This window comes from Hoplias malabaricus, chromosome 3 (genome assembly GCF_029633855.1).
Source record: "Hoplias malabaricus isolate fHopMal1 chromosome 3, fHopMal1.hap1, whole genome shotgun sequence".
Lineage (NCBI taxonomy): Eukaryota > Metazoa > Chordata > Actinopteri > Characiformes > Erythrinidae > Hoplias > Hoplias malabaricus.
Window position 1 is genome coordinate 1498052 of NC_089802.1, and position 20112 is coordinate 1518163.

Here is a 20112-nt window from a genome sequence, read left to right on the forward strand (position 1 = left end):
CAGAGAGAGAGACACAGAGAGAGAGAGAGAGAGAGAGAGAGAGAGAGAGCGAGACAGAGAGAGATACAGAGAGAGAGTGAGAGAGACACAGAGAGAGATAGAGATAGAGAGAGACACAGAGAGAGAAACAGAGATAGAGGGAGAGAGAGAGAGAGAGAGAGAGAGAGAGAGAGAGAGAGGGAGGGAGAAAGAGAGAGAAAGAGAGAGAGAGGCAGAGAGAAAGAGACATAGAGACAGAGAGCGAGAGAGAGAGAGAAAGAGAAAGAGAGAGAGAGAGATAGAGAGCGAGAAAGAGAGAGAAAGAGAAAAAGAGAGAGAGAATGAGAAAGAGAAAGAAAGAGAGAGAGAGATAGAGACAGAGAGCGAGAGAGAGAAAGAGAAAGAGAGAGAGAGAGAGAGACATAGGGAGACATAGAGAGAAGGAGGTTAATTATCCTCTCTTGGATTTCTGGATATTGATGGCTGAGGCAAAGGCAGAGATTAAAATCACAAGTCTGATAACGGGCTTATCTTTATGTTTAATTTAATTCTGCTTTAATGTTTCTCACATCTATCACTATGGAGATTTTAGACCACCCGTTCCCAAAAGAAGACTAGAGCTAGTCAGGTTTTACGTCTCATCCTGATAGAAGCTGGATGAATGGAGGAGCTCAGACATTATTTAACTCAAGTGTTATTGGAACCTGAAACTCTTTGACCCTGTACACAACTCTTAATACAACAGGTGACTCCATAACCCTTTTATGATCAGAATCATTGCAGAAAACATCCTTACACACACACACACACACACACCCCTTACATTCTCGCTCGTTCACTGGTAAAGCTGCTGTAGGTATTATTGAAATGCTTCGTTAGAAAGCTGTGGCATCTACACGTCTCAGTGCATGTTACGATATCTGTGCAAATGTCTTGTTGTATGCAAAGCTTCCCCTTCTGGAGAAAGTGCAAAAAGCCACAAAAAGAGAAAGTTTCTCATCTTTTTTTCCTTTTCTGCTCCATCACTGCACCCCCACCAGCTCAGTGATGGGAGGAGCCCACACCATCAGCTCCTGGTATTTATGAAAGAACAGAAGCAGACGGGAGAGGTAACTGTCCTCCTGATATGGCAAAGACTTCTCCTTCAGATACTGAGACACTATGGGCTTCACCTGCAGAGAGAGAGAGAGAGAGAGAGAGAGAGAGAGGGAGAGAGACAGAGAGAGACAGAGAGAGACAGAGAGAGAGAGAGAGAGACAGAGAGAGAGAGAGAGAGAGAAAGAGAGAGAGAGCAAATAAAGTCAGCAAAACAAGTTTAGAAATACACAATATGTCCAAAGGTTCAGTAAAGGGATGTACTCAGGGCTGAATGCCATTATCATGTTTCACCTTGCGGCTCCAATATAAAACTAAAGTCAGCTCCAGGCACCAAACATTTTTCGACCAATCGTCTACATTTTTGGGCTTTAGAGGGGATTATGTGGAAAGTATTTCTTTAATAAGCTGTCCACTGCATTAATCTGAACTGACCATTAATCCTAAAGCTAAGTCTCATGTGACTTATCACAGTCCAGACACGCTGTGGAACCTAAAGCTTTGACTTCAGACTTCAGCAAGTTTTATGAACTGTACATTACCTTACTCTCGCTCTTTTATTACACTACCACACTCCTCACAGACAGTCACCTGGAGGAAACCCACACAGACACAGGGAGAACACACCACACCCTCACAGACAGTCACCTGGAGGAAACCCACACAGACACAGGGAGAACACACCACACTCCTCACAGACAGTCACCCGGAGGAAACCTACGCAGACACAGAGAGAACACACCACACTCCTCACAGACAGTCATCTGGAGGAAACCCACACAGACACAGGGAGAACACACCACACTCCTCACAGACAGTCACCCGGAGGAAACCCACACAGACACAGAGAGAACACACCACACTCCTCACAGACAGTCACCCGGAGGAAACCCACACAGACACAGAGAGAACACACCACACTCCTCACAGACAGTCACCCGGAGGAAACCCACGCAGACACAGGGAGAACACACATTAAAAAAACAAATAATGATCATGAAGTAAAGAATGTACCTATCAAAACAGAGCTAAATATATAATGATACACACAACACAGAGTTTCATTTCCCATCGTTAGATAATGGTTACGTTTCTCCGGAGCGTTCTCTGGTGTTTCACAGTGGGAAATATAAACTATGCAGTGCATGACAATTCCAGGAGGAAGTGGCTAGTGCTTCACTGCTTTAACTCTTCCTCTACACAATACTGAAGTAGCTCTGTTCAGAACACGTGCTCTTCTGTTGAAACACATGCAAATGACACTAACATCTGCTTGAAACTCAACATTTGACTCCATTGGCTGACTTTCAAATAGCCTGTGAATTTGCCTTTGCTTCTGCGTACATTGTTTGGCCACTTTAGCCCTGTTCTTCAGTGGTCAGGAGCCCAATAAGTCCCCCACAGAGCAGGTGTGATGTGGTGGTGGATCATTCTCAGCGCTGCAGTGACACTGACGTGGTGGTGGTGTGTTAGTGTGTGTTGTGCTGGTGTAGAGTGGATCAGTCACAGCAGTGCTGCTGGAGTTTTTAAACTCCTCAGTGTCTGGACCGAGAACAGTCCACCGACCAAAAACATCCAGCCGACAGCGTCCTGTGTCACTGATGAAGGACTAGAGGACGAGCGACACACACTGTGCAGCGACAGATGAGCTACTGTCTCTGACTCTACATCTACAAGGTGGACCAACGAGGGAGGAGTGTCTCACAGAGTGGACAGTGAGCGCAGTGTTTATAACACTAACATCAGCATATCAGCCCTGATTTTATCTATTTATTATTTATGTAAGTGAGTCTATTCACATAAATAATTCATAGGTAACCTCCATATCGTCGCTCTCCAATTTAAAATATGCATTTTAGATGATTTCAGTCCTTCACAGAACAACACACACTCACACATTCACTCACACACTGACAACTACGGACACTTTTGAGTCGCCAATCCACCTACCAACGTGTGTTTTTGGAGCGTGGGAGAACCCACACAGACACTGAGAGAACACACCACACTCCTCACTGACAGTCACCCAGAGGAAACCCACGCAGACACAGAGAGAACACACCACACTCCTCACAGACAAAATTATTCGGACAGTGACGATAAGAACCCATGTCCAAACACTATATAACAACATGCGTGTTTGTGTGTGTTCACCTTCAGGCACATATTGTCAGAGAGCGACGGGAACAGGTGGTGTTCTACGTGGCAGCTGATAAGCGAATGTCCAAAGGTCCAGTCCAGCAGTGGGTTTCTGGGGAGGTTCAGGACTCCGTGGGTCATCTGGTAAATACGCTTGGGTCTTCGAGAGGGAGAAAACATTGGCAACCCAATGTGCTGCGTACAAATACACAACAAAGGATAAAGTAGTAAACAAAACAAAAACAAGGCTCAAACAGATGATCAGTTAATAAACAGAGTATCAACTAATTAAACACAACAGGGATCAGCTCAATACTCCATTCTGAATATAGTCCGTTCTCACTTTTGTGCAATAAAGCCTTGTTCATGGAGCACGCAGAGAGCCCTGACTCTACTATGATTTATTTCACTCTGCGCAGCATGAACATGCACGCGTCAGGGCTCCTCTATCAGCAGATCCCACCAATAAGTAAAAACACTACTTATGCCACAAGATTTCTGCTTTCCACAAAGTGATTGTATGCAATGGCTTTTCAGTAAGGGTGAGAGCAAGCTTGCTTTGGTAAAGTATGTAGCATTATTCAGCCGCTTAAAGCAACACTAGGTAAGATATAAGTATCTAAGTATATAAGATATAAGGTATTTTCACTCTTGGGCTCCCCCTACAGTTGCAGAGTAGAGCAGTGACCTGAAATCAAGGTGGAGGGGGAGGAGAGGGCAGGGGAAATGGGTTTCCTACCCTCTTCCAAAACCTACATAGTGCAGTTTCTGCAGTGCTGAGCCCAGATTAGCAATGAAAGAGGCCCTATCCTATTACAGCACAGTGAAGCATCACATTCAAGTGATTTAAGGTAAAATAGTGTTGCTGTAACAGCCTCATTATTGAGAGGAGCCTCTGACTCTTGAGAGACTGCACACTGCACAAAACATGTGGACGTTTTGTTTGAACATTTTGTTCACCACAGAGACAAACTGAGACGAACACACAAAGAACAGCCAAGCCTTTCACAGAGGCACACACACACACACACACTCAAATAAACATACCCCAAAATATAGAAAGGGAAGGGCCATTTATATTCCTTTACATAACTCCTTCAAAAGAGACCCCATACTGACATAAATACACAAATACCTCACTGTATCAGCAGAAAGTGACACAAATACCGTACAGGATCAGCACGAAATACAATAAGTCTCAGGCTGGGAAAATCATGCATGGATTGTTCTTTTCTAAATGAACTCTGCGAACCAAAGCCAATGTTCACCTCCTAACCCTGAGTACTGGGAGAGGGAGAGAGGGAGGGAACAAAGCGGCTTAAAGAGAGTGAGAACGAGGAGGGCAGTGGGAAAAATGAGAAATAAAACTAATAAATTCGCCATGCACCTCCTACAAACGCATTCTTTGATACTGTTCGAGGAAGAGCACATTATTCATAAAGATCCCATTCAGAACTGTGAGAAACTGTAGCAGCGTTTAAGAGAGAACACAGCACCTCCAGCGTTTCCTGTACATCTCACGATATCCACTCAGAAGCGTGTGGTCAAAATATGTGTGTGTGTGTGTGTGTGTGTGTGTGTGTGTGTGTGTGTGTGTGTGTGTGTGTGTGTGTTCCTCACCTGGAAGATGTTAACATGGATGTATGGCAGAGAGAACATGGCTCTGCTCAGCAGCATCACCAGCAGAGCCGACCCACACTCCAGCCCAGATACACACCTCAGCAGGGCGTACTGAGAATACACGCCTACAAAAACACACACTACTGTACGCACAACTGCCCACAGAGGTTGGCCCTTTAACTGACCTATAAAACACACACACACACACACACACAGACAATTAGATATATTAGAACATACATGTAACATTATGAAACGTGTTAAAGCAAGGGGATCATTCCACATCAACTTACTTATGACTGGACCATCATAATGTTACATTTAAAGGGCTGGTATCCTCTTATTTTTCCTCTTTATATTTTTTCCTCTGGTTCATCCATTTGGTGTTTATTTATATATTTAATTATTTTTTTGTAGTTTGTAGTTTGGCATGTTGGCATTACACATTCATGTTTTTCCACTGAAGTGATATAAAGTGTTGTTCCTGCTGAAATTCTGTTGAACACAAATTTCCAAATAACCAACACATCTGAGAGGAGCTGCTAATGATTCTTTCTTATGTCCCTGAGGGCCTCAGTCTAATCTTAATAGACAAATCCTGAAGCCTACATTCTCTCTCTCTCTCTCTCTCTCTCTCTCTCTCTCTCTCTCTCTCTCTCAAACACACACACACACACACACACACATACCCATGGCGACTATGGGTGTGATGATGGGAACAGCGAGTGGTGCGATGAACAGGTAAACACTGCGGGGCAGGAAGGGGATTTTCCACGTGCTGGAGTCTCCCAGGCCGATCACATTAGTGTGAGCATGATGCATCTTCACATGAGCCTTCACACCCGCTCTCGCAGTAAATGATCCACACACCTGACACACACACACACACACACACACACACACACATAAATACATACAGATATGGACACACAAATATACATCTATATTTCAGGTCAGTTGTTTGGGAAAACCACTGCAACAACAACTAAATTATGCTAAGCTTTCTACGAAATATATCCAATTAAATACACGTATCTCCATTTTCACCGATGTTTAGTTTACTACATCATTTGAACACAGCAGCTGTCCTCCACATCGTGTGAATGTAATGATGAACGGACCAATCAAAACACTCCCAAATTACTTGGAAATATCTTCATACATTTAATTCTATTGAAGATTAAGAAGGTTGTTTCCTTCTCCTGTAAAGGTACTTTTTTGGGAGATACATGCTTTTAATTGGACAGCAATGATATGTTGTAAAATACGGTAAAATGCAGTTTATTTCTGTTTAATCCATTGATTTTATAATTACAATATTTTGACAGACACTGTGCTAGCATCATAAACAGAACGTTGGAGGAGAGCGCCATCTGTGCTCTTGGGTACGGCCAATATTTATACCACTGTGACCCTTGGCACCCCAGTTTTTAAATGGTTAAATATTATTTTAATAATAATAATAATAATAATAATGCTTTGGCCATGAATTTTTATTGGGAGGCAACTGTAGCAGTGTAAAGACCTGCTGTAAAATCACAGTGGAAAACTGTGATGCTGTAAATGCATTCTGGATGATACAATGCAGCTTCTCATTGTTTGTTGTTAAAACCTTAATTCTGAGCTGAAACCTGCTCTTACTTCCCTGAAAAAACAAAACTAACATGCTGTAGAATATTTGTAAAAGAAAACAAGGGGCCCCAGACTCGTGATAGTCAGTGTCACTGAATGTAAGTTTCACCTCGATGAAGAAGACGGCCCAGAACTGACCCCATGCTGTGGATTCACTCAGAGCTCCGTGACTGGACAGGTGTGTCCCCTTCACCGTTATTACAGCATGAGCCATGCCCATCACCAACAAACCCGACACAAAACACACCACCTGAGAGGACCCCAACAACAGGAAAGCTGGGACAGCGAGAGAGAGAGAGAGAGAGAGAGAGAGAGAGAGAGAGAGAGTTGGATTGGAGCTATGAAGCTAAGGTAGCAAACACGGTCAGGGAATCCTTGTGTGAAAAATCAGCACGCATTAATGGTTTGACTGTAAAAGGCAACTGAATGGGTGCAATGAGTGGAAAACTGGACTTGCCCAAAGGGATTCGGTAAAGTGTGGGGAACCCAGTGGGTCAGTCGGTCTCCATGACAACCAGAGAAACCAGAGCTGCACGGTGGTTTGGATGCTGACTGTGGTCAAAGAGCTCAGGTGTCAGAGAGACAGGTTCACACTCAGAGTATCTCCCTAAAGACGTTTTCTTCATTAGGTTTGCACTGGAGCATTGATGCAAACGTAGCTAACAGTTCTTATACCACACCAATTCCTCTCATCTAAACTCAGAACTTAAACCAGGGGTTCATTAATCCTGGGCAAATAACAGCAAATGGACATTATATGCGAAGGTATCTGAGTCTCTCTAAACTCATACAATTAGATTTTTATGTCATGTTCAAGAAAAGGCTTTTGTGGAGGCTAAATCCCTGTTTGTGTTGCTATGCGCTAAGATGCTAAATTTAAAACACTGGAAGCTAGCATTATTTTTAAATGTGTTCAACTGCCTTAAAATGATCACAGTATAATTTATATCTTTATAAAAATAATACGTTATTGTGCAGTTGAATGTATTAAAATAAAAAACACATTTAAATCACTCTCTATATATGTATAAAACACTCAAATGTGAATCCCCTTTATTGCCAGTGTCCAGCACATTTCTCTGCTTCAGTACACAGTGTTACACCAGTTTTTCCAAATGTCACTGAACGATCCATTAAAGAGAAACTAACCAATCCAAGTCTGAATGGATTGTAAATAAAACGTATTTGTGGATCCATTATGACCCGGGCCTCCTAGCAGAACCACTATTGGGCGAGAAGAGTGTCTTTCAGCAGAAATGACCAAAATCTGTCAAACACTGACACTCAAAAACCATGCACCTAGAGGGTGAGGAATACACACATTTTAACACACACACACGGTCATGCCTCTGTGGTTCCAGGGAATATGACATAGACTTGAATTCATTTACTGCAGACTGACCCTGACCCTGACCCTGACCCTATCCTTAATATTTATCCGTACCCCGACCTTAAACTAAACTAGTTTAAATTATAGGGGCATTATTTTACCCCCATAATGTAAATATGCAAAAAAGATTTTTGTATTTCTCTGGACCACATACACACACACACACACACACACAGAGACACACACACAGCAAGAGGCCTGCAATCTCAGAACTGTGGGATTAAGGAGGGAGAACGTACCGTAAGAACTGGACAAGTCAGAGAAAAATGAACCATTGTTCTAGAAATGCTTCCTCTGAGGCAAATTCAAGTTATTCAGTCACTGAGAGTTTATAGTGTGTGTGTGTGTGTGTGTGTGTTAGGAACAGAGATGCTACACCCCATCAGACACATATTTTAAGCAACAATTCCACAAAAGTGGTGTCCTGTAATTCACAGTATTATTAAATTATAAAATTTCACAGTAATTACCCATTTATTTTTATTATTGTTGATGTAAGAAATGATCCCAATATAACTTCAGTTTTGTGTGTCTTTAGAGAAAGTGGTATTTCAGGGGATGAATGGACCTTCACACGGGACACCAGTCTAAGCCTCGGTCCTGGAAACTCTTCTGTGGTTTTCAAGAAAAGAAAGGTTGGCGGTAAATAAAGGTGTTTTATTTTGAAAAGCTGAGGTTGATTTGTAAAAGCTCAAAGTTGGGAGCTCTTTGTCGGCGTGGGGTCTTCAGAGACATGAATACGGGCAAGTGTCTGACTAGAAGAGTTAGAATGACAATGGCATTATGTGCCAACTCTCAGAATAAAAGGCACATTAGTGTCACTCAGTCGCCTTCATTACTCTTAGTTAAAGCAATCCTTTACGCCGTGTTTCCTTGGAGTTTTACGTGTTATTTGACGTTAATCCCATAAACTGTGTCTTAACTCTGAGGTTTTTCCTTGAAAAGTAGAGAAACATTTAAGGCACATCTTTGAAGGGACATTTACACTGTATCCATTATGACCTGGTACAGTTTTTCCTATTGTCATTAACCGACAAAGCAGTAAACAAACACTAAACAAATGACACTGTGTGTGTGTGTGTGTGTGTGTGTGTGTGTGTGTGTGTGTGTGTGTGTGTGTGTGTGTGTGTGTGATATACCTGCAGGAAGGCTAATAAAAGCCATGGCCAGAATGCTGCAGTCTATCCCCCTCCTCTCCCACCAGCTGCTCTCCTTCACTGCTTTCTGCACCAGCTTCGTCAGCTCCATCATCAGCGTCTCTTTGTCTTCTTCTCCTCCTCTCTGCATCCCTCTATCCCCCTCTCTCCACTCCTCTGGGACCTTCTGCATGCTGTGGTTGTCCTTCATGCACTTAGACTCACACTCTTGTCATGTGCATGTACACACAAACACACACACACACACACACACACAAATGCCTAAAAACACCTCCTTCACAAACTCTGATCTACTGGCTGAATATTGTTTACACACACTCTCTCTCTATCGCTCTCGCTCCTCTCTCAGCCTCTCGTCCTCCCTCCGTCCCTCTCTTTCTCTTTTAGTCTCTTACTCCTTCCCCTCTCCCTCTCTCACTCCTCCCCTCTTTCTTGCTAGTTCCCACAGCTACACGCTCAGCATTTACAATGCAGTGAGAGCCTGGATACACACACACACACACAGATTTGTTTTCATACAATGGCAGGACATGACACAGATGTTCAGTTACTCACACATGCCCAATGCCAAGGGGTCAGGTCAGTCAGAGGGGTGTAAAGCCGCCCCAGCTCTGGGATGAGGAGATATGATCAGCATAAAGCTCTCCCAGTGGAACAGATGCTGACACCGCAGCAAACTATTCTTCGGCACATGACCTATTGACCTTAAAGCAGACGTCCTGAGTTTTACAATATACAATATACACGATATATTTATAAAACTGCTGTTGGGACAGTCTCTTACATTTAGTCTTTTATTTACATTTTAAATTTTAATGTAATAGTTTTCAGAAACGTAGGACAATTCTTTGCCTCCAAATTGTACAAAAACAAACAAACAAACAAACACACACACACACACACACACACACCATAGCTGCAGTTAGAGACTACCTCCTGTCTCCTCATGAATTCTGCATGTGCCTCCCGTCCTCTCTCTCTCTCTCTCTCTCTCTCTCTCTCTCTCGCTCTCTCGCTCTCTCTCTCGCTCTTTCTCTCTCTCTCTCTCTCTCTCTCCCTCTTTCACTGCTATGGGAATGAAGTGAGAAGTGTGAGGAGAGAAGAAGAGTAAGACTTAGAGAAATTGTTTCCTTAACCTTTAAAACTAACTCCCTCACACACACACACACACACACACACACACACACCCACACACACACAACTTATTGCACTCAGACCACCGCCATACTTCATTGTTAAAGAAAAAAGCCATTCCTTTAATTTAAGGTTTGTTGATTCGTTTTCAGGGAACAGACTTAAATCTGGGTATTGTTTGGACGTCTTAGTGCACGGGTTTTATATTCCAGTGTTCTCAAGCTGCTATTGTCTGTGCCACTATTGATACGAATGTCTGTATTCATCTGTATTCTTCCAAGACCAAGGATCAGGGAAGGCCTGGGCACAGCTGAAGGTCGAGTAGGGGTCGGAGAAAACAGTGAGACTCTTCAGTGAGTGGCAGAATGGTGGTGCAACAGGGTCTTGGAGTCCAGTGGTTACTTCAAATCCAAAAACATGTGGCTAGTTGGTAGATGTCTGGGTGAAATGGCTTACAGTGGGGGGGGGGGGGGGGGATAACCTGTCCAGGTGTGTTTACTGTCCATTACCTCGCTACAAAACAGCAGCTGTGTGGTGAGCCGATTGGCTGCAGTCGCATCATCCAGGTAGAGGCTGCACTCTGGTGGTGGTTGAGGCAAATCCCTAATAATGTACAAAGATGTGAAAACATTCTGGGGCTCTAGAAATGTGCTACATATATGTTAGTAAGTAAGCAAGCAGGAAAAGGCACTTACTGAAGAACAAGTGCTGGGTACTTGCAGTCTAATAGCTTACCCAAATGTATTACTGTCTTATTCCAGAAGGTGGCAGTATTTCGTTCCTGAAAGGCCAAGGTTTCAGTCGGAAGAGACAATGCTAACAACAGTGGGTTGTTCCTTAACCTATAAATGTTTCGAAATATGTGCTTTAACCCAGTGCACAGGAATCTGGGATTATGAGTAGTAAAACTGGCCACAGCTCCGGGGAGATTAAAGTCGTAACACTCTTGATTTTAACTTATAACAGCATTGCTAAAAGGCTAGAAGGCTAAATAGCTATTAGCTTCCATTATAAACAGTGTGTATAAAGTCTTCTGCAGCTAAATGGTGCTTCTTACGTAATATAATGTGCCACTCCCACATCCCAAAATACACTCTTATACCATGCCAGGATTGTATTAATCCGGAGACTCTATGGAATCAAAGGCCAGGGCGGCACAGGACACACTGACCCTTTCACTCACACTCACGGACACTTAAGAATAGGCAATTCACCTACAAAAGTGTGTTTGGACTGTGAGGGGAAACCGGTGCACCCGGATGAAACCCATGCAGACAAGGGGAGAACTCCTCACAGACAGTGACCAGTGGTGGGGACCCCAGAGCTTTGTCTCTGTGTCATGTACAATATGGAAGCCTGTTTCTGCCACATAAAAAAATACAAAAAGGCACCAGTTTTTTATTTTTGATTAATATGCAATTTGTTATCTCACTATTTTGAGACAGTGTCACATCCTGGCCCTTTCTTGTTTGTTTTCCCCCGCCATGTGGCTCTGTCTGTCTGTTATTGTCCATGTCTCCGCCTTTGTCCCGCCTTTGTTCCGCCCCCTTGTCATTTTCCCTCGTTATCTGCTTCAGGTGTCTCTTGTTTGTTCATGCATTTAAGTTCCGTTGTTGTCACTTCCTGTCATCGGTCATTTGTTGTTGTTGGTTTGATTTGTTTGTTTTGTGTCGTTTCTCTTGCTCGTTTCATGCCCCAGTCCTGTAGTGTTGTTTCGTGCTTTTTTCCTATGTTTCTAAGTCGTGTTATTTCGTGTTTCTCCTCAAGTTCGTTTGTTTTGTTATTTCTATAATAAATTATCTGTGTTGTAGCGAGTGTGTCCGCCTCCGTTAGTCCACCCTTCACGTCCCTGTGAAGACAGTATCTCCTTAGATACTAAGTCAATATATTGTGATACTATCTCATTATTTTGAGATACTAGGTTAATATATTGAGACTGTATACTATCTCAATATATTGACTTGGTGTCTCGAAACAATGAGTTAGTATCTCAGTATATTGACTTAGTGTCTCAAAGTAATGATACAGTATCTCGAAATGTTGAGATAGCAACTTGCATATTAATGAAAAATAAAAATTGGTGCCTTTTTAAAAGTAATTTTAGGTGGATGAAACAGACAAAGCTCTGGGGTCCCCATGTGTGCATGAGCCAGAGATAATCGTTTTAATTTGGGTAGCAGAAAAAATAATAATAATAAAAAATAACACAGTACACTTCTGTTTTATTCTTTATGTTCAGTGTTTTGCCTTAAATTTAAACATAAACTTAAAATAACTTAAAGTGGCCCTCCTCAGCATCTCGCTCTCCCTCTATGCGACAGCGCCACCAAGCTGTGAGTCTGAGGAGACGTTTAATAGGCGACGGGAGTCCATTTCACTACAATAATGGAACAATGGGATTTAATACTGTGTCATTGATATCTATAGTTTATGTATTTGAATCTTCTACATTGTTAAACTTAAACCTTCTGAAAGATTATTGTACAGATAAATAAATGATATAACAGTGTTATATAATGACTATATAATAATTAGTAAATTTACTGAATATTATTTATTATGTAACTGAATAACAAGGGGTTAAATGTTTTGAAACTGGAGTGGGAGACACAGTGGAGCAGAAACAGAAGCTGGGACATGGCACATGCAGAATGTATACCCTGCACGCTTAGACTACACACACACACACACACACACACACACACACATGAAACCAAAGGAAAACTGGAACAAACCTGGAACAAGGCCAGAGGTGATGAGCACCAGCCAGACTCTCAGCACCCGACTCATCTCTAGGAATTAGAAACACACTTCAGATCCAAATAAGGACCCAGTCCTTCACTTTTCTGACTTAAATTAATCTCCAGCAGGAGAATAACAACAGACATGACCCGGTAACCCTTTATACTACAGTCTTTTATAAAGTGCTTCATCTTAAGGGGGCAGCCGTAGCCTTGAGGTTAGAGAAGGACGCTTGAGGCCGGAGGGTCACTGGTTCAATCCCTGGGTCACAGCCCTCTGCTCCGGTTGTGTGTGTGTTTACTGCCCCTAGTGTGTGTGTGAGTGTGTGTGTGTTCACTGCCACAGATGAGTCAAATGCAGAGAAGTACTTTCCCTAAGGGGATCAATAAAGGTGTTTCTTCTTCTCCTTCTTCTATATTCAGTAGTCAGTGCCTACACTAAGGTGTGAGGTAGTTAGCAGAGTGAGGAATTAAAGCATGGAATCATGTGCTGATTGTACAGTGTTATGGGTTAAAATAGATAGGGAGTTATTCTTAAATCACAGACAGAATCACAGATGCTCCTTCACTAGTAAAGGCTAAGGCTAGTTGTGTGTGTGTGTGTACATTTATTATCTCATTTATTGTGTTCCATGAAGACTTAAGGATTATTTTCCTTCTCCAGTCGTGCTGCTTTTTTGAGGATATTTGGTTTGAAAGGTATCACAAGGTAAATACATACTTTTACATTTCCTTATGCTGTACAAAAAAGAAAGTGTGTGTGTGTGTGTGTGTGTGTGTGTGTGTGTGTGTGATGGTCTGTGGTGAATGCTCAGTGAGAGGTTCATAATGACTGCACAAAAAGATCCAACACATCTCCAAAACATGCTAATCCATCAGCCTTTCTGTTTGACCAATGGGCCTTTTCACTCTCTACTCACTCAGTGTGTGTGTGTGTGTGTGTGTGTGAACTATCTCAGCTCAATATATGGAGTGTTTTGTGAGCTGTACTCTTTCTTCCTTTCTCTCATTCAGCTTTTCTCTCTCTCTCTCTCTCTCTCTCTCTCTCTCTCTCTCTCTCTCTCTCTCTCTCACACACACACACACACACACATGAACCCATTCAACCTTCTTATTTACTCAGCCTCTCGCCTCCCTCTCTCCGCCTGTCTCCCTCCCTCTCCTTCTGTCCCTGTGTCTCTCGCCCCTGTCTCTCTCAGCTGCAGCCAGCTCTGCGCGTCTGCTCCACCAGCTGTGCTTAATATTTTCTCGCTGAAAGCCACTTTTCTACCATTTCTGAAGGAGGGAATATGAACGGAAGCCTGCAGAATGGTCCTTGCTTTGATGGAGATTTCACCGACAGAGACGGAGACTTCATGTTCACGTCAGAGTCAGTGGGAGAGGGGCATCCAGGTCAGGAAAAGCAATAAAAACTCCATCCACGCTGTATAGCTGACAGATGCGTTCATAATGTAAGAGGCACTTATAAAACAGTGGACTGTGTCTCGCTGGAGTCAGAGTATTTTTAGCATCAGAAATTATAGCTGTGTGTGTTCAGTCAGGAAGTATATGTGAAAACATGCCTAGAACAAAATGCAATATATGAAGAGTTTAATTCCAAAACACTCCATTTTCATTTGTTACAATTCTGGACGAGGCTCGAGTAATTAATCAAATTGTACATTGTGAAAAAAGGTTACATTTTGGAACAAAATCCTTGATATATTCCACTACAGTGTACTATAACTATATATTGAGCTTTTGTGAAGGTAGTTAAAGCAGCAAATAGAAACACAGGTCTGAGGTCTAAATGACAGTGTCCTACTTTGGTCAAAATACCACAAGGATCAAACCCCACAGCAGTGTTCTCCTCCTGTGTAAACAGCCCTGTTCAGAACGCCCGCTTTCAGCACCTGTTCCTTTAAATGATAATGAGCCGCTCGCTGTTCACCCCGACCCCGAGCGCACAGCAGTGAGGAGCGAGAAGCAGAAGCTCTGGTTTTTAGCCGTTTTCACTCTGTTCTCTTTCTTCTCCGTTTTTACTCAGTGCTCTTATTTCTCCATGTTTGTTGGGTCTCTATTGCCTAATCTTGGGGCTCTCACATAAACAAGGGTCCAGCGATGTGATTGGACAAGCTCAGATGAGGGGGCGGGGCAATCTGAACGACTCGTTTTATCCCAGGTTTTCTGATTTGTTTCACAGTGTGTGCGTTGGTGGGCTCCAAATTAATGTGCACATGCACCAAACGGGTTATTTGTTTTCAAAATATATCCCTTTATATGTATTATAATTTCATATTACGTTTTGCCACTTGGCACTACAGGAGCACAGAATGGGTTTAGCGGGACATGATGATTGATTAATGGCTAATTATGGGTAATGTGGAGTCCTAACCTCCATAACCTCCTTATTACCCTCAACCATTGCTCCGATGCTGGTCTGGGAAAATTGTTGAGGGCTATTAGTCAGTCCCACAATGAGGAAAACATAGGAGTCATGTGCATACTGAGTATTTTACAGTAGCTTTGAACATTGTTTTGCTAACTAGTTACTCCACTGCAAGCAGTATCAAGCGTTATTCTGAATGCCATACAACTGCTACATTAACTCTCTATACTTTTCCAGCAGGAAGGTCATGTGCTCTGTTACTGTAAGAGCTCATGTTGCAGAAAGTTATGAACTCCCTGCACAAGTGCATTCCAAAACATTATCATCTGATAGGAACCACGAGTAACATCCCAAAGGGTCGCAGATCGGCTAATATTTCACACTGTATGCAATTCCAAACAGGAAAGGTCACACCTGGGAAAGGGAATCCCTTACTCAGTCGAAACAATGAGACACTAAAGCTGTCAAAAATGGGTTTGTGAAGACCAATCTCAATGTGAAAAAGGGGCGGTCATGGACTGAGTGTGGGCTTGGGACCAAAGGGTTTTCTGTTCAATCTCCTCAACTGGGGGGAGTAACTGAACAGAGCTGTCTGGTGTCTTGACATACAAGACTGTCTGTGAGGAGTGTGGTGTGTTCTCTCTGTGTCTGTGTGGGTTTCCTCCGGGTGACTGTCTGTGAGGAGTGTGGTGTGTTCTCTCTGTGTCTGTGTGGGTTTCCTCCGGGTGACTGTCTGTGAGGAGTGTGGTGTGTTCTCCCTGTGTCTGTGTGGGTTTCCTCCGGGTGACTGTCTGTGAGGAGTGTGGTGTGTTCTCTCTGTGTCTGTGTGGGTTTCCTCCGGGTGACTGTCTGTGAGGAGTGTGGTGTGTTCTCCCTGTGTCTGTGTGGGTTTCCTCCGGGTGACTGTCTGTGAGGAGTGTGGTGTGTTCTCCCTGTGTCTGTGTGGGTTTCCTCCGGGTGACTGTCTGTGAGGAGTGTGGTGTGTTCTCCCTGTGTCTGTGTGGGTTTCCTCCGGGTGACTGTCTGTGAGGAGTGTGGTGTGTTCTCCCTGTGTCTGCGTGGGTTTCCTCCGGGTGACTGTCTGTGAGGAGTGTGGTGTGTTCTCCCTGTGTCTGCGTGGGTTTCCTCCGGGTGACTGTCTGTGAGGAGAGTGGTGTGTTCTCCGTGTGTCTGCGTGGGTTTCCTCCGGGTGACTGTCTGTGAGGAGTGTGGTGTGTTCTCCCTGTGTCTGCGTGGGTTTCCTCCGGGTGACTGTCTGTGAGAAGTGTGGTGTGTTCTCTCTGTGTCTGCGTGGGTTTCCTCCGGGTGAGTGTCTGTGAGGAGTGTGGTGTATTCTCTCTGTTTCTGCGTGGGTTTCCTCGGGGTGACTGTCTGTGAGGAGTGTGGTGTGTTCTCCCTGTGTCTGCGTGGGTTTCCTCCGAGTGACTGTCTGTGAGGAGTGTGGTGTGTTCTCCCTGTGTCTGCGTGGGTTTCCTCCGGGTGACTGTCTGTGAGGAGTGTGGTGTGTTCTCCCTGTGTCTGCGTGGGTTTCCTCCGGGTAACTGTCTGTGAGGAGTGTGTTGTGTTCTCTCTGTGTCTGTGTGGGTTTCCTCCGGGTGACTGTCTGTGAGGAGTGAGGTGTGTTCTCTCTGCGTCTGCGTGGGTTTCCTCCGGGTGACTGTGTGAGGAGTGTGGTGTGTTCTCCCTGTGTCTGCGTGGGTTTCCTCGGGGTGACTGTCTGTGAGGAGTGTGGTGTGTTCTCCCTGTGTCTGCGTGGGTTTCCTCCAGGTGACTGTCTGTGAGGAGTGTGGTGTGTTCTCCCTGTGTCTGTGTGGGTTTCCTCCGGGTGACTGTCTGTGAGGAGTGTGGTGTGTTCTCCCTGTGTCTGCGTGGGTTTCCTCCGGGTGACTGTCTGTGAGGAGTGTGGTGTGTTCTCTCTGTGTCTGCGTGGGTTTCCTCCGGGTGACTGTCTGTGAGGAGTGTGGTGTGTTCTCTCTCTGTCTGCGTGGGTTTCCTCCGGGTGACTTTCTGTGAGAAGTGTGGTGTGTTCTCTCTGTGTCTGCGTGGGTTTCCTCCGGGTGACTGTCTGTGAGGAGTGTGGTGTGTTCTCTCTGTGTCTGCGTGGGTTTCCTCCGGGTGACTGTCTGTGAGGAGTGTTGTGTGTTCTCCCTGTGTCTGCGTGGGTTTCCTCCGGGTGACTGTCTGTGAGGAGTGTGGTGTGTTCTCCCTGTGTCTGCAGAAACAACAAACAGGCACCAAACAATGTGTCGATTAGTCTTCAATGTCTTCAGTGTGTTGTTGATTAGTGTTGTTGTCTTGCAGATAAGATCTGTGATCAGATCAGTGACGCGGTGCTGGATGCTCACCTGAAGCAGGACCCGGACGCTAAAGTAGCTTGCGGTAACTCACACAGCACTGATGACACACACGTCTCTCAAATCAACCAATGCTCACTGACACATGTTAATGCCATTCAGTTCAGTACTGTAATCTACGCTGTCTACAAACTCCACTCTGTTCCTATGCATACACACCAAAGCAGATTAAAAAAAAAACTGTGGACACATGCATTCACAGTAAAGCATTAATTGAAATGGAATGAGACAAGCTGAGTTTACCATGTTTAAGGACAACTGTGCACTTTTGGGGTCCCCCAAGTATTGGTCACTGCAGCAGTGAGACTGTGTTCTCTAGAGTAACAGTTCTGTTCGATACGTATACGATGGTATAAGCACAAAGTGGCAGTTCTGATTCAGAACTAGCTTCATCACTCCAGAGAGCACACTTCCACTGCATCACAGTCCAAAGCCCTTTAACCCAGAGTCTGACCTCTTCAACTCAGCCACAGAGTCACCTTACAGTAAATGGGCCAGATATCAGGTGTGACGTGGACCAAATCTGAGCCAAGTCTACATTCAGCCCACACAGCACTTGTCAGAGCCATAACAGAAACTGTAATGAAACTGTAAATGCACAAAGTGACACAGATTCGGCTCAAACGTGTCTGTCATCTTTGTCTGTTATGTTTATGACACTGTGTGTGTGTCTCAGAGACGGTGTGTAAGACTGGCATGGTTCTGCTGTGTGGAGAGATCACATCTCGTGCCAATGTGGACTACCAGAACATCGTGAGAGACACCATTCAACACATTGGATATGATGATTCAAACAAAGGTAGGAGTGTGTGTGTGTGGTGAGTGATTATGAGTAGACTCTGCCCAGATTGAGACTGTGAGGTCTTTACAGAAGATAAATGAATGATCTATCAATAACATTTTATAGTGATATTTTGGTCCTCTCCTTTTAGTCACTGTATGAGGTGTAATAACCACACCGCTTTAAACCACGCCAGAAGATTTTGGGGATGTGATTTTAACCCTTGGATGAAGCAGTTAAAAAAAGAGTCAGATGAACATATAATGGGTTGTGATCACACAGCTATGGTCTTATTACTGAACAGTGACAACTGTAGAAACACTACACACTGTAAAGCTGAATAAGTTCATTCATTCATTATCTGTAACCCTTATCCAGTTCAGAGTCGCGGGGGGTCCAGAGCCTACCTGGAATCATTGGGCGCAAGGCAGGAACACACCCTGGAGGGGGCGCCAGTCCTTCACAGGGCAACACACACATTCACTCACACATTCACTCACACACTCACACATACGGACACTTTTGAGTCGCCAATCCACCGACCAACGTGTGTTTTTGGACTGTCAGAGGAAACCGGAGCACCCGGAGGAAACCCACGCAGACACAGGGAGAACACACCACACTCCTCACAGACAGTCACTCGGAGGAAACCCACGCAGACACAGGGAGAACACACCACACTCCTCACAGACAGTCACCCGGAGGAAACCCACGCAGACACAGGGAGAACACAGCACACTCCTCACAGACAGTCACCCGGAGGAAACGTACGCAGACACAGAGAGAACACACCACACTCCTCACAGACAGTCACCCGGAGGAAACCCACGCAGACACAGGGAGAACACAGCACACTCCTCACCGACAGTCACCCGGAGGAAACCCACGCAGACACAGGGAGAACACACCACACTGCTCACGGCCAGTCCACCTACCAGTGTGTGTTTCTGCGCTGTGGAGGAACGCACCAAACTCCTCAGGGCAGTGACCCGACGCAGGTCTCAGACCCAGGACCCCACGACTCTGGAGCTGTGTGACAGTGAATCTACCGGTTACACCACCGCCCCCTGCACTGAGACAAACACAGGGGCCTGTCCTCATTCACTAACAGCAGTGAACCCCAGAGCATCCGCCGTCTCGACTGAACACTGCTGCCCCGGTCCCGTGTCTGTGACTTCAGACGCCATGCTGCAAACTCAGAACATTGAAGTTCAGTTACAGCTCTCATTTCCAGCTGATTTTACTTTAAACCACTAACGGGACTCTGTTCAAATAAAATGTTGCAGTTTCACAAACTCAAACAGAAGGAAGTGTGGAAAATAACTGAATTGTTTAATTGAGTGAAACTGTTTTAGGTTAGAATCCCTCAGTCCAGTTAATTACTTTGAATGTAAGGGTTTACAGAGCAGAATAAAGCCAGAGTGTGTAAGACAAGTAAAGAAGGAGGTGTTTCTGTGCTTCCCAGGGTTCGACTATAAGACGTGTAATGTCCTGGTGGCTCTGGAGCAGCAGTCTCCAGACATCGCTCAGGGAGTGCACATAGACCGGTCTGAGACAGAGATTGGAGCAGGAGACCAGGTAAACACACACACACACACACACACACACACATCATGAGAAACTCTGCAATGCTGGAGCAGTCATTCATTCTGATGAACACACCGCATGGACAAAAGTTTGTGGACACCTGCTCATCCACATTTCTTCGGAAATGAAGAGTGT

At 44.5% G+C, this 20112-nt stretch overlaps 1 protein-coding gene and 1 pseudogene across 1 annotated transcript; one reads left to right on the forward strand and one right to left on the reverse strand.

Annotated features, from left to right (window-relative positions):
* Window positions 1–507: 507 nt before the first annotated feature.
* Window positions 508–9208, reverse strand: fads6 (fatty acid desaturase 6). The gene is made up of 6 exons (XM_066666638.1): window positions 8995–9208; window positions 6575–6741; window positions 5523–5703; window positions 4834–5018; window positions 3229–3408; window positions 508–1151 (listed from the first exon to the last, which is right to left on the reverse strand). The coding sequence occupies exons 1-6, from the start codon at window positions 9200–9202 to the stop codon at window positions 1002–1004; spliced, it is 1071 nt and encodes a 356-aa protein (XP_066522735.1). The 5' UTR covers window positions 9203–9208; the 3' UTR covers window positions 508–1001.
* A 4968-nt stretch (window positions 9209–14176) lies between these two features.
* Window positions 14177–20112, forward strand: part of LOC136692141 (S-adenosylmethionine synthase-like) — an 11572-nt pseudogene continuing 5636 nt past the window's right edge.

Coding starts and splice junctions, on each gene's coding strand:
- fads6 (XM_066666638.1), bottom strand. CDS start 9,202: ATGAAGGACAACCACAGCATGCAGAAGGTCCCAGAGGAGTGGAGAGAG. Junction 6,742..8,994: donor TTTTATTAGCCTTCCTGCAG/GTATATCACACA, acceptor TCGCTGTCCCAG/CTTTCCTGTTGTTGGGGTCC. Junction 1,152..3,228: donor CTGACAATATGTGCCTGAAG/GTGAACACACAC, acceptor CTCTCTCTGCAG/GTGAAGCCCATAGTGTCTCA.